The sequence below is a fragment of the Corvus kubaryi genome, unplaced genomic scaffold (assembly GCF_017639235.1).
Source record: "Corvus kubaryi isolate FWS band 111438036 unplaced genomic scaffold, C.kubaryi_AGA036_p1.0 64844, whole genome shotgun sequence".
Taxonomy (NCBI): Eukaryota; Metazoa; Chordata; class Aves; order Passeriformes; family Corvidae; genus Corvus; species Corvus kubaryi.
Window position 1 is genome coordinate 148368 of NW_024581552.1, and position 23067 is coordinate 171434.

A 23067-nucleotide genomic window follows, 5' to 3' on the forward strand; every position below is an offset into this window, starting at 1 on the left:
CAGCAGAGCGACGGCGCCAGCGGTAAGCGCGCGGGGTCCGCGGGGCGGAGGCGGCGGCAGCGCTCGCGGGGAGGGACGGGGCGCGCTCGGGGCTGCCGGGCGCGTGGTCGGTCGCTGGGTCGGTCGGTCCGCGTGTCCCGCTAGCCCGGCTTGGGCGGGGACAGCCCACAGCCTCTTCCTCCCGCACCCCGCCGTGGGGCCTGGCGCGGGCCTGGGTGCGGGCTGCTCACGCTTCTCCGGCTGCCTCTGATAAAAAGTGTTAAGAGGTGGAATTTTAATCCTCGCTGCCTTTACCTTCTGCTTTAGTACAAGTCCCGATCTTCAGGCGGCAGCCTGCAGTTGTGCTCGAGTGCTGCTTTAGACGTGTGGTGTTATACGTTTTTTGCTCACTTCTAAGGAAAAGATCTCCAGTTGTGTAGAATGAGGGTGGTTGTAAGCAAAGTGTGTCTCTCGTGTTAACCACACGTCTTGGGCTCGTACCAGTGTCGGTCAGTGTGAGTAGGATGGTGGAACACACCTTTAGTGGTCTAACCCCAGGCAGCAGCCTAGCCCCAGGCAGCCGCTCCTCACGCCTTCACCAGTGGGACTGGGGAGAGAAGGGGAAGGGTAAAAAGGTAGAAAACTTGGGGGCTGAGATAAAGAGAATTTAATAGGGAAATCAAAAGCTGTGCAGACAAGCAAAGCAGAACAATGAATTAGTTCCCTACTTCCCACGGGCAGGCAGGTGTTCAACTATCTCCAAGGATACAGGTAACGGTTACTTGGGAAGACAAATGACATCACTCCAAACATCCTCTTCCCTCCACTCTCTATACGGAGCATGATGCCATTTGGTCTGGAGTATCCCTTCAGTCCAGTTGGGTCACTTGCCCCAGCTGTGTCTCCTCCCTGCTGTGTTTGGCAGAAATCCAAAACACAGCCCCATATTAGCCACTGTGAAAAAAATTAATCAAATTAACCACCCCAACCACAACCAGCACAGCATACCATGGTAATATGTGTGTTTTCTGGAGACGCACTGTGGTTTGTTGCAAAACCTCACATCTGTATGTCTGTTCAAAGTTAGAATGATATGCACTTTCAAACTTAAAGTAGGGGGAATTACTGCCCAGATGAGGCTTAAATTATCAGGAGAGTAACTTTCTCAGCCTATTCTTATGCAGGCAAAATACTGGTAGCCACTGGCAAGGTAAATTCAAGAAAAGCATGTATCTGATAGTGAAAATAATCTGCTTATTGCTTGAACATGATTGATTTGTAGATAATATTGAAAGTTCTGAAAACGTTTTGCTGACATGACATCTATAAAGCTGCCCAACTTGGAATGTGTATTGCTTTACCTATAGCATTTCCACTTTATTATTTAAACAAACACACTATTTCAAATACTTGTTTGAAAGTAATTCCTGACATGTACTGCTCTTATAGGTCGATCAACTCCAAAATGTTATCTCAATGTCTGTGCCAAGTTTGCAAATGTTTGTTTCTGCGCAACTTGAAACTGGAGTCAGTAAAGGTGGCTAGTTTGGCCAGAAGGATCCATTCTTCATCAAATAAGCTTTCTGACTCGGAGTCAAAGGAGCAAACTGTCCGGAAATGTGAAACTGAAGAGTTGCCTCAGAGTACAGAAAACAGTAATTTTGGAAGACTTCACATACCAGTGATGCTGGAGGAGGTTGTTAATTGTTTATCCCCCCAGCCAGGTCAGGTGAGTTAAATGATTGATTAACATTTGTGATCCATTAACAGTCCAGCAGAAAAATTCGTGCAGTGTAGGGAAAACTTTTGTTTAGAGAAATAAAGGGATGCTCTTAAACAATCAATTGTAGCTTTTAAAGGTTCTAAATTGTTTTGAAGTTCGAATTAAGACTCTGTATTCAAACTAATAAAGTTCTGGTGTCTGTATGCCTGAATCCCCAGGTAGGTGGTATTTGTTAAAACTGTTGAATTTGACTATTCTGTTGCTTTTGTGCTTGTCTTTCTGAATTGCACTTGTGTATTCTTGCGGTTATGTTAATTACTCATAGTAGTGGGAAGTTCTCATATAGGGTTACATCATCAGTTTTTGAAGAACCCTCTTCCTCTTGTATGAGAGGCGGTAAGTATGTAGGTTTTAAAAATGGTCATCATCCCTTGTTCTGAGACAGTTATTTCCATGGTTGGAGGTATTTCCTTAAGATATGCTTTCACTGCATGAGGTGTGCTGCAGAGGTACTGTAGGTATAAAATGGCTCTGTGGTACCAGAAATGGTTTCGCCTCATTAGCATGGAACTAGTACAAGCCTTCATATTTGGGTATGGTACTGTAAGTAGTGTGCTTTTGTTACCTAGGCTAGTTCAGATCTTTACACTGCTGTATTGATATAGCTACATAACGTGTATAGTCCAAGTATATGGTTACACACGTCCTTGAACAAAAATGATACACAGTGAAATGTTTTTTGTCTGGGTGGTGTTACTATTCACTTGAAAGGATATTTTATATAATGCAAATTCTTAAATAATGTTCACATTTCACATACTTTCATCTGGGATGTTAGTGCTTATGTTAGCTTCATAGAATCTTACTAATTTAGGCCTATCAATGTGTAGTTTTACTACAAAGACTGAAACAATAGATAAAGAAGTAGAAAGGTCAAAGTCTGTGTATGTTTTTATTTTTATTTGAAAACGGCATCATCCAACAGTGGCAAGTTTGAGGTGGATTCAGTGATGAAAAATTTGCAGTCAAATCTTGTTGTGTTGCCTTGTGTATCATTTTAAGTCTTTGAAGAAACTGAAAATGCAAATAGTGTTGATACACGTTTGTCGCTGTTGTACCGAGGACGGCGAGAAGAACGACACAGAATTCAAGTCCAGGACAAAATGGGATTATTTAATTAATTACAAACTCGCTTATATAACTTGGTTTGCAATAGAGGAATGATATGATTGGCCCATTGATCAACCACCTACCAGAGTGATTGGCTGAATGGTATAACACCCATTTCCAAAATATTTTTCCCAGTATACCAAAACATTTCTGCACCTGCGAGACAGTTTACAAAATCTGAAATCATTTCCCAGCTAGTCTGCGTGAGAAGGGAGACTTTCACAGGTGGCTGTAGAAAGCTAGAAAATTTCTCTGCTAGCTTTTTAGTATCCACACACATTAGCATACACATTGCTCTTGCATGTGTCCTACTATTGAAGATACCTAAATTAGAGAAATACATAAGGAACTTTTAGTTCAGATTTCATTCTCATGTCAGAACGATGGTGACGTTTTCACACATTAAATGAACATATAAACTGTGATACACTATGTGAAATATTTTTTTCAGTTGCGTAAGTTTTTACTTAGATAAGACGAGCCTGATGAAGTGACTGTTCATTAAGCTCTGTTGATGTAGAAAAACCTTACCTGGAAACAGAACTTGTAAAAGAAACTATTCAAGGTTACGAACTATGGAGAGTAACTATTACTGCCCCTGAAGATTTTTTTATAATTTAAATATTTATGGATGTAAAATAGCTTATTATTGGGCTGGGATTTTTTTCAGGTCTGTGTATACATGGTTTTGCAGATTCCTAAGCTAGTAGTGAACCACTAATGACTGCTGTAAGAGAGCCCAAGTGTGTTTACCTCAAACAGAAGCATTTATAATACTGCTAACCTGTTCAGCATGACTGAAACTGGAAACTGTTCAGCACTTCCATTTTTCTTTTTCTGTATGTATTTGCAGCACTTTCTGAAGCCTTTAAAAATAAGTAGTGTGCAAGAGGATGCAATGTGTCAACTGAGTTTTGCTAGTGTAAGTGAAAGTTTTAACACAGGTTGAGACATTTTCTCACTAACCTGAGTGGTGGTAATCAGTTTGTATTAATATGGTTATCAACTGTGAGTGTCATATAAATTAACATGTTTATAGTCATGACAGGGAGGTCTACGAACACTTTATTTTGTGGGCAGGAAAGGTAGTGCTCTGATCTTGAATTTAGTTTTTCTGCTTTATTCTCTCCTATGCACATAAAGATTTCCTTTACTTAGCTTTAATAGAGTTATATTCTTTGTTATAAAATAGCTGATTTGGGCCTCTATTTCTTCTTGTGTCTTAAGACAAGGAGTTGCCAATATAAAGAAAATCTAATTAGAAAGATGATGTTCTCCCTATAGTTATGGTCACTGAATGGGATTTTCATTTTACTTATAGAGGTTCTTACAAAAATAAATGTTACTTAAGAGTGAGTCACTGCTGAGATAAAATGTTAGTGCCCTCCTACTGAATATTCTTGTTGACTGTGTCCTTTGGGAAATCTGTTTGTCAGGAGTTTGAGCAATAATACTTCCATTTATCTTTGAATCTTCTTTTTATGCCTTGTTTCGCAAAGTCCCTGTAGTAGTCCTGTCTTTGAAGCAAAGACTACAAATTAGTTTTTACTAATCTACCTCACTTCTCAATGAAAAGTCTGTTGCAGTAAGTCCACACATAAGTAATTTCCTCTTTTAAGTTTACTGTATTGATTACACTACATTTTAATCTTCTCAGTCCACAAGTGTTGTTTGCAAATACCTGACCAATGTTTTTGCAGTTGTCTGGACAATTCTCTCTTCTCTTAAAGAACCCAACATATTTTAAATCAATGTGTTTGGGCATCCAGAAGCATGTTTCCCCAGTTTTCAGCCTACTTTTTCCTATTTTTTTCCTTTGCAATAGTCCCTTGTCTTTTAAACAGAGATGTGGATCTTTTCCACACACTGTGGCTATAATGTTAAGTAAAATAATTTAATTAGTAGTGAGTTGTTGTATGAATGCCAGAGGATGAAACTCTGAAATTTTAACTGTTCTTAATGAGAATCTTGAAGGTTTTTGAGTTGGGAAGCTCTAGGAAATGATAGTGCTCCAGCACCAACAAATACTTCTATATATAATATTTAAACTCCAACTGGAAGAAAAGCAAATATTGTGCCCTTCTCAGATTATATGGGGAAGCCTGTAATCTGGTGACATCTATGGTTTTATATGATTGATTTTTATCTATGGTTGAGTATGATCTAGAAGAGACTAAAATGGTGATACTATAAGGTCTGCTAGTATTATTTGGTTTATGATAGTTCTAGAATTTTTTTTTTTTAGTATCTGTAAATTAAATGGTAGGTGGTCAAACTTGAGGTGAGAAACAATGAATGAAACCTTTCATTTTCTCCAGTGTTTAAGTGGTTCATCAGAAGCAGTTATTAGTAGATGATTTTTTACCTCATTATGTTAATTTGTGTCAAAAAAAGGAAGGCAGTTAATTTTCCCCAAAGGGATCTTGTCTGACATCTTCTTGAGTTAGCTGGGACTTACTGTGGATATTTCCCTTTTGATTCTCCATAAAGTTATTCAGATTATTTTTGCTACTTGACACTCATTGAAGAAGGTATCCTCTTTGTCTTGGAAATAACATGTTATGCCTAGTTTCTAGAAAGAGACAAGTATTTCCTGAAAACATGCAGCTTTGCCATGAGCTTTCCTTTTGCTCTTTCGGGTACATATTGCTTTGTTTACAGGATAGTTACTATTTTCACACATCCAAACATCAAATGATTCTTTTTCAGAAGGAGTGTGAGCATGGCCTTCTAAAATAACAGGAAGGAAGTATAAGACATTGCTGACAGTCAGACATTGTTCTGTTGTGAGTGAAGTGCTGCTTGAGCTCTGGAGTTCAAGTTTGAAGACAGTAGCTTTTCACCTCCTGGAGGTTCTGTTGCTCTGTGGGATGTTGATCTGGAGCATGGTCATTTCCTTCCTTTTCTGCAGAGTTAGTTAGTCAAGTAAGAGATGACACTTGAAGGAAGCTGAGGTAGACTGCTGGTGTGAGAAAGCAGAGGCAGTTCTAAAATTGTTGTCTTAGTTTCTGTGTATTCTTGACCATATATCAGTATTCTCTTTCTGCCTTGTACTGAGTATAAGTGCTTTAAGGCAAAAATAACCTTTCTCTGTACAGCACCCTGCAGAGAGGACTTCTGTTTTGTGACAAAGGTTTCCAAGTACTGTGGTATATAAATAGTTATATGTCTGTGCTGGTGACCAGGGTTCTTATCATAGTATCTCCAAAGCTATCTGCAAATAATTTATAACTGGAATGACCTGTTTACACTAGAGGTTCTCAAAATTGAAGTTTTCTGCAGGGTGTCCAAAGTAAACAGGAATTGAAAAGGGATCTGGAAAAATTAATTCTGAGTTCTCAAGTTGTTCTCTGAGTTTTTTTGTGAAATGCAGCCAAAATACCAAGTTTGGAAGGGAATATTAATTGCATCGTGATGCAATTAATATTCCCTTCCAAATACTTGTTTCCAAATACTTGTTTTGGAAAAGCACAACACACACATGGTCATAGTAAAGTTTTCATTGTTTTAGCCTGTTTTTCACTGGACTTGTAAAATGAGTAAGGTGACATAAAGCAATTGATTTCCATAATGTTCTTTATTGTAGAAACAGCTATATTTTTTTTTTTTGGAAAGCATGCTGAAAATATCTTTCCATATGCAAATCTTATGGCTGATTTTTCTCTGTCAGCTGCACAGTGATCTCTGCAGTGATTGTTGTGAAAAAGGAAGATACAGAAACTTGTGAGAGTCAATAACCTAATACAGAGTAATTCTGAAAATACTCTGGGAGCTACAGAACACACTTTTTTTCCCATGATACTTGACTGTTACTGAGGCATATTGAGAGTTATTTCAGTTGATCATGTAGTTCCTGTGTATTCTTTCTGTCACTCTTATCTTGCCTGATGTCCTGGCTGCACATATTGTAAATTTGCGGAAGAGGCTAGCTGGGCTTCAGATCACAGCTGTGTATGGAACTGTGTAATAAAATGTGTATTGAATGTATATATATGCAAAGTGTACTTCTTTTTGGGTGTATCTAATAGGAAACTACTTAAATGGATTCTCAGCAGATAGCACTGTTTAAAATACTTGGCTAAAATCATACTTTAAGTGGGATTTTTTAGTGAAGTTAGCATTTGAAGCTAGTACATGAAAATGGAACACATTTTTACAACAGTTTTAAGATAGTACTTCAAGTATTTATTATTATTTTAAATAATAATATTGTCTGGTTTTATGATGGTAGTATATATATGCAGATTTGAAAAAGCAGACACCATTTGCGTACATTCCTTGACTTATAGCCAATTGCTCTGCTGTGACATGCAGTCAAAATAAAATGTAGTAAGGTAGAAGGAGTATTATTTAACAGTGTAATGCCAACAAATATCATACATGTTTTACAGTATCTGCATCTGTGTGAGTTCCTTCATAAGATCAGAGAGGAAAGAAGGGGACTGGGAAGAAAACAGGACAGGAGGTGGTATTCACAAACAGCTTGCTAGCTGATGAGGCAGAGAAAGACAGACAGTCATGCTCTTCAGTTGTATTGTTGTTTTGCTGTCTTCTGTAGTGGGCCCTCCAAAAATACAGGGACCTTAGATTCCTTTTTGACAGATGACTTAAAACACATGCCATTTATTTGAGAGCACTGCATAACTGTTCTCTATGTTGAAGCTCCTACTGTTGAGTGATTAGACTGTGGTACTGGGAAATGAAAAATGATTTGAATCTGAATGTTGGCAGGATATGAATGAGGCATGGTGAAGAAGACCCTTCAGATTTTACATTTTTTCCTTCAAGAATTTGGTCTTTAGAGAGAAAATAACTAGAATACTTGGATGAGAGGAAGAATAAGTTGATGGCTACAGCTGCACAGGAAGGAATCTTCAGGTTGTAGTTCTTGTGCATCTGCCTGACCACTTCATCTTCCCACCTGCATCATGGCTCTCTTGAAGGCATGTCTAAGTGTTATCAGCAGCCACAAGTAGAAGAGCTCTCACCAACTTTGTTCTGCATCTTTATTGCAGTAGAGGAAGGAAAGCCTGCAGCTGCTATATCCAAAGAGACCAGCAAGGGAACAGGGTCTGCCTACTGAAAACGACTCTGCAGATGTGCAGATTTCGTTTTATGGTGATACTGGGCTAGCTTGCTGTTACGGTTCTATCACATAACAAATGATAGCGCTTCAGGAGACTATTTAAGATGCTGTGTTATAATAAAGCAAGATTCAGTGCTTTCGGGTGACTCAGCTTGTAATGATGCTGTATATGCTCTCCTTTTCTGTTGTGACAGCATTAGTCTTTGCACCTCTAGGGGAAAACTAATAAAATTCACCAGAAAGTAATCTAAGCCCTTTAAATTTTAACTTGAGTGAGCCTGTGTTCTCAGAAAGGGTGATAATTAATATATGTTGCTACTCATTTCCTCCTCATCTAGTACTGTGTGTCTTTAGTCAGCCTTTTGGCTAAGCTTTCTTATTAAATATTTGAATTTGAGTTTGCAAACAGGAATGCAGACTTTTTCTATCACATAAAATATTACTAGCAATTGAAGATCACAGTTGGAGTATGGGAGATATCTGCAGGTTTTGTTTTCTTACTTTGTGTTTTATACTGTTGGGAGTAGTTTTGCACAGAATTGTTCTGGATAAAGAGGTGATTAAAAGGTTAAGCTATTAAATTTGATGTTTAAACGGGTATCTGAAGTCATGCAAATATATGGTCTGATTTTTTTTTAATATTTTTTCTTTTTCCCAGACTTTCTGAGCATGTTATCTTCATTATAGTGATGTTTGCTGATGCTCAGCGTCTTGGGAAAATACTTTTCTAGTAATTGTGTTTTAAACACTGAAATAAATCAGTATTGTTTCAGGCTGACTCTGTATAAAAATAGTATTATTTAATGTCAAATTGATGTAGGAACCTGGGAACCAAAACTTACCAAAAACATGTCCATGGCTTTTTTTGGGTTGACTTACCATAGATAATAAAGAATTAGATTTTTACTTGAGCCTTTCTAAAATTTTCATTGCATCTTAAATATCTCCTCAGTTATAATTGAGGAAGGAAGTTTCTTATGAGGTAGCTGAGGAAGTCAGCTTTTTCTTTTTAAGTCTGATGATTAGCTGAAGTCATTCAGACACTGAAATTTTAATTTCCTATGGAAATGTTAATAATGGTGTGCTTGAGTCATAATGTCATTAAATCTAATTCCAGACAACATTACTCTTAGGAAAATGAGTGAAGTAAATAATGCATAGTGAAGCGAGGTTTGCCAGTGCTGTCTAAAAGCAGGTGACAAAGGCAGGTGGTGGAGGTTTTTGTTTGCTTCTCTTGCCTCTTATGCAAGAGCGAAAGGGGAAGGGGCTTATCTGTGTTCTCTTGCATGGAAAAAACTTGCTCCCAGTAATCTTTCTGGATGTTTCACTCAGCTATGTGAAATGCAGTGTTTGGCTGCAGGTTTCTCACTAAGCAAGGAGTGCCACTTGGCATACATGAGAGGGTCTAGGACATGGCTCCCTTTGCTTCTGGATGTGTGAGGATTAGAGTGGTTTGCCAGTGACTGGACTTTTGCCAGGCTTCTGTGATGAACCTACAATTGATGACTGAGAAAGATGTCATGTACTTTTAGATAAATTGTAGATGTCTTCAGGTGATGTATTCCAGTATGTTCTGTGGAATCAAGACCCCAAATTAAGGTATGAGGCTTTAGAAATAAGTGAAGAGGGCAAAACAAAGAAGAGGTAAAATACCTTTTTATATGTTTTCGTACAAAACCTGTTCTTTGTGTTCATATGTTGTTTCATATTTAGCTGTAATCGGAAAACTGAACCCCTGTGAAGAAAATACATTGGAAATTATTTTGAGGCATTAAGTGGTTATGATTGATGGGTGCTTCAATATATGTTCATAGCAATCTTTTTTCTCCTCTATGTGAAATGATGAAGAGATGGTTGGTAGTGAAAGTTACTGCAATTCTTGGATATGCAAACTTAGGGATTTTACAGATATTTAACTGTACACTAGTATAATTTAGTAGCATCCTCTGTTAGTGTACCAATGTGATGAATGTGAAAAATGGGAAATAATGGTTATGTTATGTTGAATTGTTGAATAGACCAATACTGGAAAATCATTTTATATTGTACTTAATACATGATCTGAGAAGGTTGTTTTCCTACAAAATGCCACCTATTAATTTATATTCCCTTTGTGATGTAGATTGTTAGACTTGGTGTGTAAACAACTTTTTTATCATTCCATATTCTGTCAAAAGTACTTTCGGAAAAAATTAGTCCAGTTATGTTTTGGCTATCAGTCCTTATGTTCTTAAATTACAAGTGATAACTTTTTATGTAGATGAAAGACGTGTACTGTATAGAATTGATAGGAGGTATCTTTTGCTTGCAACCAAAATTCTTCTTTGCTGTGTACTGAATTTGATTTTTTCTTTTTAGTAGGTGCCAGAGAAAAACAGGTTTTATGGTGTAATATATTACCATTAGCAAAAATACAGAACTGTAAATTTTCACTTTTTTGGTCAACTTTATTTTCTGGCAGGTCATGTCATCCTGCATAATACCTTTTAATCCCTTTATAATATTTTCACTGGTAAGTTCAGCTCTTGTATTCTTGAGCAAGCTTTGAATGGAAATTACGCCTGTATAGATCAGTAGCTGCTCATAATTTTCATAGTGGTGTCATCAGTATCATCTTACTGGTACTGGGTCTATAGATTTGTATAAAGCTTGTTTACCTTGTGTAGGTTTAAAACATTTTCAAGTTTACTGCAGGGAAACCCGTAATGAGGCTTTGCTCTACAGGGTAACCTTAACCATTTTTTGCCACAGATGTTTTTATTTTCCAGAAGTTCATTTTTTATTCCTTTTTATTCCTTTTTATTGTTAAGTAATTTTATGTTACAACATGTCAATATTTCGTTACTGATTGATGTTGAGATGACATCAGAACATACAGTCATATAGTAAGTCATCTTTCATTTTTAGAGTTCTTACAGAAGTAACAGAATGCAAATGAAAATTGCAACTTTTCAGGATGGGAGTATAGCACTATAGACCATGTGTGATTCACTGGATTTGTAGTAATATTTTCCCTTCTATGAGGCAATGATTTTGAATAGATGATTAAAAATCAAAGTGCTCTAGTTTAAAAACAGAGATCAGGTATGTCTGGTTTACTTTATGAAACTGAACATATTTGCAAAATATTTTGAATTCTCATAAAAGAAAGCAAAGGTTATAAGCATGCTAAAGCCTAAATATTGCTTCTTACTAAATCGGAATAAAATAGTATAAAAATGCAAGAATATCTTGGTCTCTTTGACCTCTTATTTTCTTAGTTCTAGGATAGTTTTTCTTATTTGCATGTGAATAGCAGCAAAGCGAATGTTTTAATAATGTTTTCTGCTGAAACTTTGTATAGTTTCTTAGTTAATTTAGGGAAATAGTTAGAACTCTTCCAGCATTTCTGTAAAAGTACATTTCTCTACTAACAAATCTTTGTTGCGATCTCACAAGTAACTTAGATATCATGTATCACGATGCCAATGATTTTTATCAATGTGGTTTATTTAACATAATTTTAAAAACCTTGCCTGTTGTCAGACATAAAACAAGGATAGTGCTTTAATTTTTGTATATTTACTGGAAATTGAGGACAAATTCTTGGATTGTTGTGCAAAAATTAAAATATAATCCTTTCTGTACATGGTTGATCTATGTGTGTATTAGGTAGGACATAGTGGTAGGTGCAATAAATAATTTTGAGATAAATTGGGAGGATACAGGATACTTATGCATTTTAAGTCACGTCTTGAATCAACCAAAGAAACAGTGCTTAGAATGGAGAAATATAATGGAAATTTGTAGAATACATGATTTGGACTTGATCGGGGTAGGCAGACTTTGATTTTTAAGATTTAGTCTGAAGTCCTTGTTAAATGGCTTTGAGAAGCTGCACATATTTCAGCCTACATGACTTACATTCATTCAGCAAAGGTGAATAGCGGAGCAGAATAGAAGAAAGCTTCGTGGAAACTTTGTTTTCTCCCGTTGGAGTTTGAAATGCTGACAAGGGAAAAAAAAGATCTGCAATTTCTAACTCTTCTAATCAATATTTTTGCTTTACCAGAAGTAGTTCTAGATTTAGAATAGTTCTAGAAACATGATCTGATTAAATAGTTTAAGTTTTGATAGATGCCATTATCTAAAACCAGCAATATTGCCATTGCGAGTTCGGAAGCGAATGTACATAGTGTATATTTTGTTTGAAGAGAGAATGCTTATCTCTTTTTTTAATGAAGAATTTTGTACATGGGTAATTGTTCAGCAGGATTGAATGCTGACCTCTGCTGGCATTGAATTTGTAAGCAAACTATTATCTAGGGAAGGTATTAGAAAAAGAAAATGACCTTGGAAAATGGTCTGGAGTAAAACCTGCTGGCCTTTGTGCAGGGGCCTGGGCAAAATGGTGGTTCTGTCCTTTGAGAATCTCCTTCCACTGGCCTGTTCAGGTAGATATAGCCAGACAGTGCTGGGGAGATAAACTAAATATGTTGTTTTGTTCTTGCAGATGGACATGTCTTATATGCTATTTACCTTTGAAACTCTGCTTTGAATTTAGATTTTTGTCTTTTGAATTATATCCCTACAACCTTTGAATCATTCACAGATTATAGATTAATTCATTCAAAGTCATTACACAGAATTGATGTTTACAGCTCTCTTATACAGTAGCACAATAGTATTGCTTCTACTATGCAGAATTTAGAGGCAAGAATACTGAAATTATGCTTTGGGTGCCCAAGCAGAAATGCCTCTTTTCCTGGTTTTTCGCAGAGGTTAGCATTTTGGTTTAGAGCTTTGCAGCACATTGGAGGGACATCCACTTGTAGCTGTTGAGGTCACAGTGTGTCTGGGAAGCAGATCTGAGTTTCTGAGTTTTACAGACAGAAAAATGAGAAACACTGTGACCGACCTGCTTGGTGTAGTGACCTTCTGAGAATCACAGGAGCTGGGTGGCCAAAGTTCCAGTGTCCATCTATCAGCTGAGTGCATTTCTCAATTACTGTGTTGGATATTGCAATTTCTAGTGTTATTTCACTTTTGGAAAGAAAATTTAAATTGAAGTGGTTGATTCATTCCTTGGGATTTGCTGGAAGAGCCAAGCTGAACAGAAAGCCAGTTAAGTGTTGTGCTGCCACTGAAGGAGACAAGTCCAGCATTCCTGCTCCTCCCATATCACCATCTCCCTAAGCTCCTGTCCCTCCCTGACTTTTGCAAATCAGTTAAACACACTAATATGTCAGAAAACAATACAACTTTTTCTCCTGTTTTAGTTTTCTGGGCCATGTTTAATTGGCTTATGGAATTACACAGTAAGCACCTGTGCTGAGAGAAATGAACTACAAGAGAGAAAACACACATGAGAGAGTAATTCCTAATTACTCCTACAGCTAACACTTAATGTCTTGTGCAACCGTAGTCTTAGTACCAATCTTTGGTAGGTTGTTGCTCTTTGACTTTGCTGTGAGAAGGTGACATATGCCTGTTCTGAGTTATAACTTTTTCACTTGTTAAATTAATGTTAAATACTGAGATTTGTAGGTTCTAGTATAGTTCTGGAGAAAATGTGCTTTAATTTAAAAATATCTCTTAATTGCAACATTTGTGCTCATTTTAACCCTCAGGAGCCTTACCTGTTCCTCCCTTTCCTCAGGCCTAAAATAGAACTCTTACGTTCTTACGTGTTAAAGGCTTAACACATACCCAGCTGCACTGGATATGCTGCTCTCTCTTGACATACATTCATGCTTCGTCTTCCTCTTCTGGTTGTGCAGCCACGGAATGAGCTCACACCAAAACTGTCCTTTTCCTTGCACGTTGTTTTCAGGTGAATAAGCCTATTTAACCTCTGTGAGAACAGGGCCAGTGTGCAGCTAGAGCTGAAGATGATAGTGAGCAGCCATCTGTTTTCAGAAACAATGAGCTGTTTGCATCAGCTGGTACATACGAACTGAAGGGCTTCTCAACAGCTTGTCTGTATTGAGTCTGGACACCTCTCATCTACTCACCTCTTTGATTGCTTGCACTGTGTCGGCACCATCATACCACAAGCTGAGAGCAAGAAATACAGCTTTCCTTTTCCAGGATCCTGTGCTTTCAGCATTGGCATCACAGCCTGAGCATTCAGAAAGAACAACTGGGACAGAAGTCTTACTTTGAAATCTAACATGTTTTTGGAGGTCCATGAGAGTATCAATAGAAGACTCTTTCACCCAGGATTATCTTCTTGTTATTTTCATTGCAAAACTTGAAAATGTCATTACTGCTCTAATGTCAGTACTGCTTAGTGCAACGGTAGAATTATTATAACTCAAAAATCTAACCAAAGATTTTTTTTTCCCAAAACAGGGAAGTGACTGAAGACATTTTGTCACTCTTTCCCACCCCCTTCCATCAGCTGATGACCTTACTTCTGACAGAAAAAAATTCAGCCTTCAGTTGTTAAAGTCAACCAGGACTCTTAAGTGACAGAAAACAGCATTTTTCAATGGTAGATATTTTTATTTATAATAAATAGTGCTACTTGAGCAGCTTGTAAAAAAAGATTTAAAATGGGCTGCTTCAGCTTCAAACTGTACAAAGCATTATTTGTATTTTGATTTTTTTGAGATGTTTATCTGAAATGGAGTTGAAACAGTGCTCCTGAAAGTCTCCTTCAAAAAGCCTACTTGAGCAGTTGTGTCAGTATACACTTCTGGTCATCTAAATATAAAACAAGACTTTTGCTAAGAAGGTCAATGTAACTACTTTCCTTTTGATCTTGCATCCTTGTGGGTGCCTGGGTAGTTCTGTAGGAAAAGTTTTACTGAATGAGTCAGTGCACTGAGTCATAGGCAGCATGAAGCCTGTAGTGCTGTAGACTAACTAATTGGTAACAGTCTCAAATGTAATTAAAGCACAGTTGTCAGCTCTGTGTTACTGATTGACATCCCACTGAAGTATTTTGTTTTTAGCAACTTAGATTAATTGTTCTTTGCTGTTAAAATTTGTGTGTTTTAAGAAGTTGTTTCTGTTGACTAGACCTGCCATTGCCACTATCTTTTACTATCCCCTCTTGATTTTTATAGTACTCGGTTTGAATTTTTTCCCTGTGTTAGGTCATGTATTCAGTAATTATGCTTTTTACCATGCCTGTGCATTTACAGATGTTTAAAGTCCTTTGAGGACTTCTTAAAGTTTTCGTCATTAAGAACTGTCCTATTAATACTGATTAATGTTTTTTCACTCTTCCTAAACTCTTTAAAGCATCATTCAAAACTTTTTAAAAATCAAACTTAGATATATTTTTTGTGTTGACTTGCAGGTTACATTTTAAATTTTGCTAGTTTTCACTTGTATTGTGCCCTGTTTTATAATAATAAATGGCTTTTCTTTATCCCAGTGTGTGGCCACCATCTCCAGGTGATGGCAGTGGTTTCCAATATCATTGGAGCCTTTCTTTCTCCTGTTCTTCAGTTGCTTTGTGTGTGTGTTTCTTACCATCATGCAGCTTGAGGCAAAGGGCTCTATGGGGGATGTGGGAGGACATGTCTTGAAGCTGTCTCTTCTGTTAAGGAAAATAAAACCACCTTAAAGTATTGGGAGAAAAGCAAGGTTTTAATTTTTTTTTGGTCATTTGCATTATTAGAGAAAGCAAACCTTGCTGGCTTTGCGCAGTACTCCTGCTTGTTCCCACAGAGAAAAGAGGAGTGAAAACATGAATGGATGGTTGCAATTGAGTTTCTTATTTCTAAAAACCACCAAGACAGTAATTTTGAACTTTAAGAAAGGTGCATGCTACTTCCATATGTGATGAATACTGAAGCTGGGATGGTGAACAAATGTCTTTTTAGAGATTGAAGGAGGTAGAGGATTCTTTGATTATATATTCTTTTTCTCTTGAACAGTTTTTATTCTCACTGAAGCTCTTTAAATCTAAAGATACTGCTAAATCACAAGACCATCAGTAATACAGCACTGGTTCACATCAGGAGTGTACCTGACCAGCTGTCCAGTCTCTGGCAGTGCCCAACAGCAGGTGCTAATGGAAACCTAAAAGAAGGGGATGGGAGAGAGTGATTATTTTCTACCTTGTAGTTCCTTCACCTGACAACAGTAATTTAAGGACTTCTTGCAGGGGAAAAGTTGAGGGTTGTATTTGTATAATATCATTGGCATTATGTTTTTTCAAGTTTGATCTCTCTAAAAAATGTGTTAAATACTAGACTTCTCCCCACAATGTTATTCATAGTTTCAATATTTGCATGAAAGGCACTTTTATATCTGTTCTAATTTGATGCTTGATAATATCATCAAGTTCCCTGAGCTCTTGTATTTTGAGATAAGTGAATCATACCATCTGCTACAGCTGTATAAAAACAATGTTAATAGTGCTCCATAGAAAACTGCTGGAGCTTTCGGATGTTTTATTGGACCAGAGAGATGTGTCCTATGGGAATCCTTTTCCACATTTCCTATTTTCTTGTCTTCATCTAAGCCCAGTTTCATATAAAGCAGCAGTGATGGAAGGTGTTCTGTTCTCTCCCAAAATGATCGGTTGGCTCTGAGATTTGTTCTTTGAATGTGATTTTATTGTTTTTCTGGACTGTAGATTTCCCTCATATCAACTTTCTCCTATGAATGCAAGGCTTACTGATGCAGTTCTTTTTCAGTCTCCTTCCTTTTTAAAGGATTTCCTCCTTCATGGATTTTTCCCTTGTCTTTTATCTTGGTTTTATCTGGTTTTGCTCCTTTTCTAACAGTTTTTTATGTTTCCCCATTTTACTCTTATTGTCCATCAAAGTGTTTTTGCATGTTATCTAAATTTTAAAAACTAAATTTTTAAATAGATTTATGGCTGTAACTCTTTAATGTAGGTATTTGTTCTATTTCATCAGTTTGTGAAGATGCTTACATGTTTTGAATATGGTCACCAAAATCATATTTATCCTAGAGACTAGCAATAAAATTAGTTCTTGAAGAGTAAAATGCAGCATATTTCAAAGCGTCTTTTTTAATTTGAAAGAAGCAGTAAAGATTTAAAGCCAAGCTTTCACCTGCCTTACAGCCACTGAGGAGAATAAAGCTCTACTTGGAAGTATTCTGTTTCTAGATAATATCAGATAAGTTTAGCTGAAATGGAAGATTCTTTTCCTGCTCTGTGCAGGAGATTTAAGAAAAGATTTCTGTGGTGGAGACTTGTAGCTTGGATTTTAAACTTAGTAATTTGGGAACTACTCTAGTGTGCAGTAGTTTTGGTGATAAAGTCGATTACTTTGTAAAATACTATTCATATAATCCTGATTATAGAGTTAAAAGTGGTGCTGGTTTCCTATTTGTTCTCATCCCATTTCTCACACACCATTAGCACATACATTTTTTGGGTTTTAGCACTTCACAATTCTTTGGATTAAGTTATTGCTTGGCAGAATCAGTCTGTTCTAAGTTCTAGTACTGAAGATGAAGAAACAAGATTCCTCACCTGTTAATGGCATTTTTGTATCTCAGTACAAAAGTCTGGAAAATCTCACCAGTAGTGGGATTGTCATTTGCTTTAGGTAGAACTTTTCAGGAATGTTTACATACACTAATTAATAAATCATGCCTTTTGAATTGTGTGGGACAATGCTTTCTTCGTAACACAAGCAAATAATTAATGGTGATAATATACTTAGTAGAATGCTTAAGTATTTAGAGGTTGTCTTCTGTGTACATTGACATATTGCATGTTACAGCCAATGGTTTTGCCTTACTGCAGTAGATGGATTTGTTTTACAAATGTTGCACAAAATTTCTACTGGATTACTTTGTTCTTCTATGGAGAAAAGGAAAAAATTAAAATCATTAAGTGGCATCAGTAGCACCAGTCTTGGAAGTATTTGTTAGTCTTTTATGGTAGAGAGAATAACTAGCGACTCAAGACTTCATTTCAGCAAAGGTTATTAAAAAATTTTGTCTTGTTGACCTGTCTCTGAGTGGGCATGAATAAGTGCTCACAACCTGATGGAACTGGCATTTAGAAAATCCAGAAGATAAATTTTAACACCTACTAAGGCATGAAACAATTAAGGTACCAACTTTAGAATAGTTACAAAGACTGTAACAGTTACAATAATTTAACAAACAGTCCAGTAAGTACACTTGGAAATATATTCTTAGTCCTGTGTTTTTTAAGGTTCTGTAAAGCATTTTCCCATGCAGTTTAGGAATGCCATCATTTTTGCTCAGCAAGTCAGGTTGCTAGTTTTCTATTTGAGTAGTATATTAAAATATATGCATGCTAAAAGCAAAAGAGTGGAATACAATGGTCAAGTTATCAAAAACAACAACATTATTTTTAACCAAATATTAAAAGTTGTATAAAACAGTGATTCTTACCAAAAGCAGTGTATACCCATGCTGTTTTTTTAGGAGCAAGAGCTCACAGCTACAAGTGAACATATCAAGCTAAGTTTAAAAATACTGCCCTGGTTCTGGCCAGAACAGGGTTAATTTCTGCAGTAGCCAGGAAGAAGCATGACTAGGATATGGAGGTTATTCCATACCACCTCATGTCACTGTTGGGGGGAGGCGGAAGGGACTCACTCTCTTCTGGGAAGAAGGGGTTCCTTTGGGTTGAGAAAGCATGGTGGAGGGAGCTGTCTGGTATTCTCTGTTATCGGGGATGTTTGTCCACGTAAATAATTTCTTTTCTTATACCTTTTGTTATTAATACTGTTGCTGTTCATGTTTGTTTTCTTATGTTGTTGCTGTTTCCAGTAAATTATTCTTACCTCAACCTGTGGTCTTTACTTCTTGTGCCTTCAATTCTCAGTGCCTCTTTACCTCTTCTGCCTTGAATTCTCAATTCCATCCTGCCACAGCGGGAAGGGGAAAGAGGGAGCGAGAGAGAGCACCGTGTGGTTTTGGAGAATCTCGGTGTGGGTACTGAATATGGGAGCACCATTCCTAAACCATGACAGCGATATTTGGTGCCCAGTGTGGGTCACGAAGGGTTGAGATAACAACAGATCTGCCCAGAGCCGGTTGGAAACAAGTTTGATCTAAGCATTTGCTGTATTAAGTCTGGAGCCACTGGTCACAATGTTGCTTGGTCTGTTCATGTGGGTGTGGCACCTAACCCTGTATATCTTCCCATATAAGCACTACATGCCCATCATGGAGCTCATTTTCAAAGCAGGAAAAGGGATCAGGATTGCTTTGCTGTGCTGTGGAATATCAGTCTATGACACGACATCAAGGGCAATTAGGGTGTTTTGAGATGGGTATGCAGTGCTGCTCTCCTGCCCTTACCTTGGGCACTACCTTTGGGAGTCCATTAATTATCGTATCCAGTCTGTGGAGGGAACAGGGGAGGATGATTTTCCCCAGCCTTTTACCCCCTTTTCCTCCATCACACCTGTTACAACAGCTTTTGAGACTTGAATTCCCTTTGGATGTTAAGGAAGGCATATTCTTGTTGCTAAGTCTTCCAGGTCTCCTCAGTGGGGTCCACACCATGCTTAGAGTCATGAAAGACATTTCTAGGGAGATTCAGAGATCTGCCCCAAGAGTGGATAGACATGAGTGGCATGGAATGTGGGAGAAAATGGGTCATCTTTTGAAGGATTATTCTGCTCCAGTGGTTTGGAAGTTCACCCCTGAAAAACAGCAGGACCCTGATAAAATGGCAGAAATATTTGACTGAAAAAGGCTGTGGTAATTCCAGAGAGGCATGAAGGTATGCAGCCTGATAGGCCTTGGCTACTACTTATCAGACACTGCCTGATACTAGTCAGCACCCTCAGGGAGGAGGAGGAAAGCAGAGCAACGGGAAGCATGGCCATTCAAACTGCAGCTGAACCACAGGAACAACCTGTGCCGGTAGCAGTTGCACCTATACAGCCGAAGAAATCCAAGACCAAATCAGTTTGCCTAGTGAGGGATGAAGAGGAAATAAGGCCCTCAGGACAGGAGGAAGAGCTGAGCCAGAGGTAATTGCCTGATTCCTATCCCCAGGTGAACTGCAAGATATGCAGAAAGATTTCAGCTGCCAGTCACATGAGCCCCTGGTGACCTGGCTGCTCCAATGCTGGGATATCGCAACCCAAAATATGAAACTAGATGGTAGCTGAGCAGCTGGGGTCCCTGTCCTGGGATGCAGGCATTGACAAGAGGATCAGGAAGAGGACACAAACGCTCCGCCTCTGGAGGTGACTCCTGTCAAGTGTGAGGGAAATGTATCTTTTCAAGGATGATCTATCAGTGCACTGAGACAAGTAGAACACTGTGGAGAAAGGTATCCAGTCCCTGAGAGAATTAGCTGTGCTGGAGATACTCTATAAGGATTCAAATAATGAGTAGTCCCCTGTAAATCCAGATGAAATCCAGTGTAAACAAATAATGTAGCAGATGTTCCAGTGGAGTGCACCATCGCCATATGCCAACTGATTGGCAGTGATGTCATGGAAAGAACAACGAAGTGTGTATGATTTTGTTACCAATCTCTGGCTATATGAAGACTGTCTCCCTCTACAGGCCTGTGTCTCATCTGTGGAAATAGTGTCCAAGGACTTCTAGCAATTTAAAGAGGACTCAGAGCAATTTAGAAAAGAAATGTCCCATGCCTCACCAATACAGACCGGAGTCTCTGCTATTGGGAAGAAGCACCCCCTGCTTGAGAGAGAGAGTACACACCAAGAGGTAACCTGTGGATTTACCTGCCTGACCACGGAGAGGAAGTGGAGTGGAAAACCCTCCTCTGCCCTAGCAGCACAGGTATGTGAGTTGAGAGGAAGAAATTCTTCAAGGATAAATGCTGCTCCAGTTTCCCGGGGGCAAGTCCTCAGGTCCTCAGACAGAGTAAAAGGGCTGATGTTACTTCTGATCCTCTTGAAAGGATGTCCAGTTCATATCTACAAGAAGTGAGCAATGAGCACTGTGACCAGAACTAGAAAGGCCCCGCCTGCAGCGAGGTGGGGGAAAGGGAAATCAGAGCTATTGGATGGTGTGGATCAGATGGTCTGGCAAATCAGACCCAGAGTAGTATATGGCTTTAGTTGACACCTGTGGGAACAATGTACCCTGATGCCATCAAGATCCGTAGGGGCAGAATCCATCTCTATTTCTGGAGTGACAGGGGATCTCAACAGCTGCCTGTACTGGAAGTTGAAGTGATCCTGACTGAGAGTGAATGACGAAACACCCCATTGTGACTGGCCCAGAGGCCCTGTGCATCCTTAGCATAGATTATCTGAAGAGAGGGTATTTCAAGGACCTAGAAGGACATTGCTGGGCTTTTGGGATAGCTGCCATGTAGACAGAGGAAATTAGACAGGTGAACACCTTGTGTGGTCTCTCAGAGGGCCCTTCTGCTGGGAGATTGTTGAGGGTCGAAGAACAACAGGCACCAGTCACTACCACAGCAGTGCACCGTCGACAACACTGCACCAACTGGGACTGTGTAGCCCCCACCATGAGATTATTTGTGAACTGGAGAGCCAGAGTGGTCAGCAAGCCTCCCTTATGTTTTAAAAGTCCTATACGGCCAGTGCCTAAGTCCAGTGGAGGGTGGAGACTGACAGTAGATTACCGTGGCCTGAACAAGGTCACACCATCACTGAGTGCTGCTGTGCTGGACATGCTGGAACTTCAGAACGAACTGGGGTTCAAGGCAGCAAAGTGGTGTGTAGTGTTTTGGCCCAAAATACTCTTTACTGTTTATCTTCTGTGAGATAAGAATTAGGAAGCAGGCACCAAACTTGGAAGAATATAAAGAAGTTTATTAACAGACCTAAAAGAGGGAAAAAAAATTTATACCATACCTTCAGAACTCTCCTCCTCCCCCCCACCTTCCTCCCTTCTCCCACTGACAATGTAAAAAGACAACCCTTAAGATGTTCAGTCTGTTTACCACTTCCATAATAACCCTGTTCAGTCCATTTAAAAGAGAAGTCTCTTCTTGCTCATGCTATGAAAACAGTATCACACTGAGACAGCCGCCCACTTCCAAATATTGTTCAGTCCATGTAGGAAGAGGAGTCTCTCTGCTCGCATGTGAGTCCCTTCCCCCGACTTGCAGCTTTTCCCACAACTGCTTTCGAGGGTCCACTCTTGAAGGTTTTTGGGGTACAATTTTAAGGTTGAGCCGTTCAGAAACAAAAGTTCTCTTCCCCCATCTCTGGGAGCATTTAATCTCTAAGAACAAAGGCCCTTCTCCTTCCCTGGGAGCAAAGGATCTTCCTCAGCATCATCTTTAGGACTATCTCTGGGAGCATCTCTAGGAACTGAGGTTTTCTCCTTTCCCATTTGGAGCAAAAGTCCTCATCTGGTCCATCTCTCCCTGTCCAAATTTGTCATGAAATTACAGCTGCGTCAGCATCTGCCTATCTCAGCGCAGGTGCTTTTGCTTGCGAGTTGAACACTCCACCCCCCATATCTTCATGAAATTACAACGGGATACTCTGATATATCATAGCTTCACAACAGAATTTCAGCTTTAAGCATCTCCTCTTTCTCTTCCCTCAGGTTTTCAGCTCTTCACAGCACTAAAAGGGTTAATCTCATCTCGGCCTTGCAGCTGGAATGTGACTTATCGAAGTGGAGAGGGGGGGGAGCCGAGCCGCTCCGGCTGCCCACGGCAAGGCAGTGGGGGGAGTTCCACGGCTGGAACAGGTCCATCGGCTCCAGGATGGCCGTGGCCCGGCCCAGCCTGGCCCGAGCAGGGCCTGGGCCAGGCCCACTGGCCCCACACGGGGCCCGCAGCCACCTGTCCCAGCACTGGAAACGAGAGAGAGCTTGAGGGGGGAGTTTGTCTATTCTTAAGTGTGTATCACAGAGGCGATCACAACTTTAAGTGGCTTAAAGCATTGTCCATATTCAAACTGGCCAGCTGATAGGTTCTATCAGGTCATAGAGGAAGCTGTAAGAAGAACATCACTTCCGAGACTCAGCTTGCTAACCTATGACATGGTGCCACCATTGACACTGCTAACGTGTTTTTTTTCCATTCCTCTGGCAGCAGAGTGCAGGCCACAGTTTGCTTTCACCTGGAGGAGTGTCCAGTACACCTGGAACTGACTGCCCCAGGGTGGAAACACAACACAACTGTTTGTTTTGAAAGTTTAGGAGTCTCTGTGATTCCTTTGCAATACTGGTGGCCTGTGTG

At 39.1% G+C, this 23067-nt stretch overlaps 1 protein-coding gene across 3 annotated transcripts in view; it reads left to right on the forward strand.

Annotated features, from left to right (window-relative positions):
- Nucleotides 1-58: 58 nt before the first annotated feature.
- The window catches only part of LOC121672682 (putative methyltransferase-like protein 15P1), a 40661-nt gene continuing 17652 nt past the window's right edge, over nt 59-23067 (forward strand). The window contains exons 1-2 of one of the 3 annotated variants that reach the window (XM_042045419.1): nt 59-750; nt 1429-1708. In XM_042045419.1, the coding sequence (XP_041901353.1) occupies nt 1445-1708 (264 nt within the window). In that variant the 5' untranslated portion in view covers nt 59-750; nt 1429-1444. Of the gene's footprint in view, nt 1709-20438; nt 20679-23067 lie in introns of all 3 variants that reach the window. The other 2 variants (XM_042045420.1, XM_042045418.1) reach the window with 2 other exon arrangements.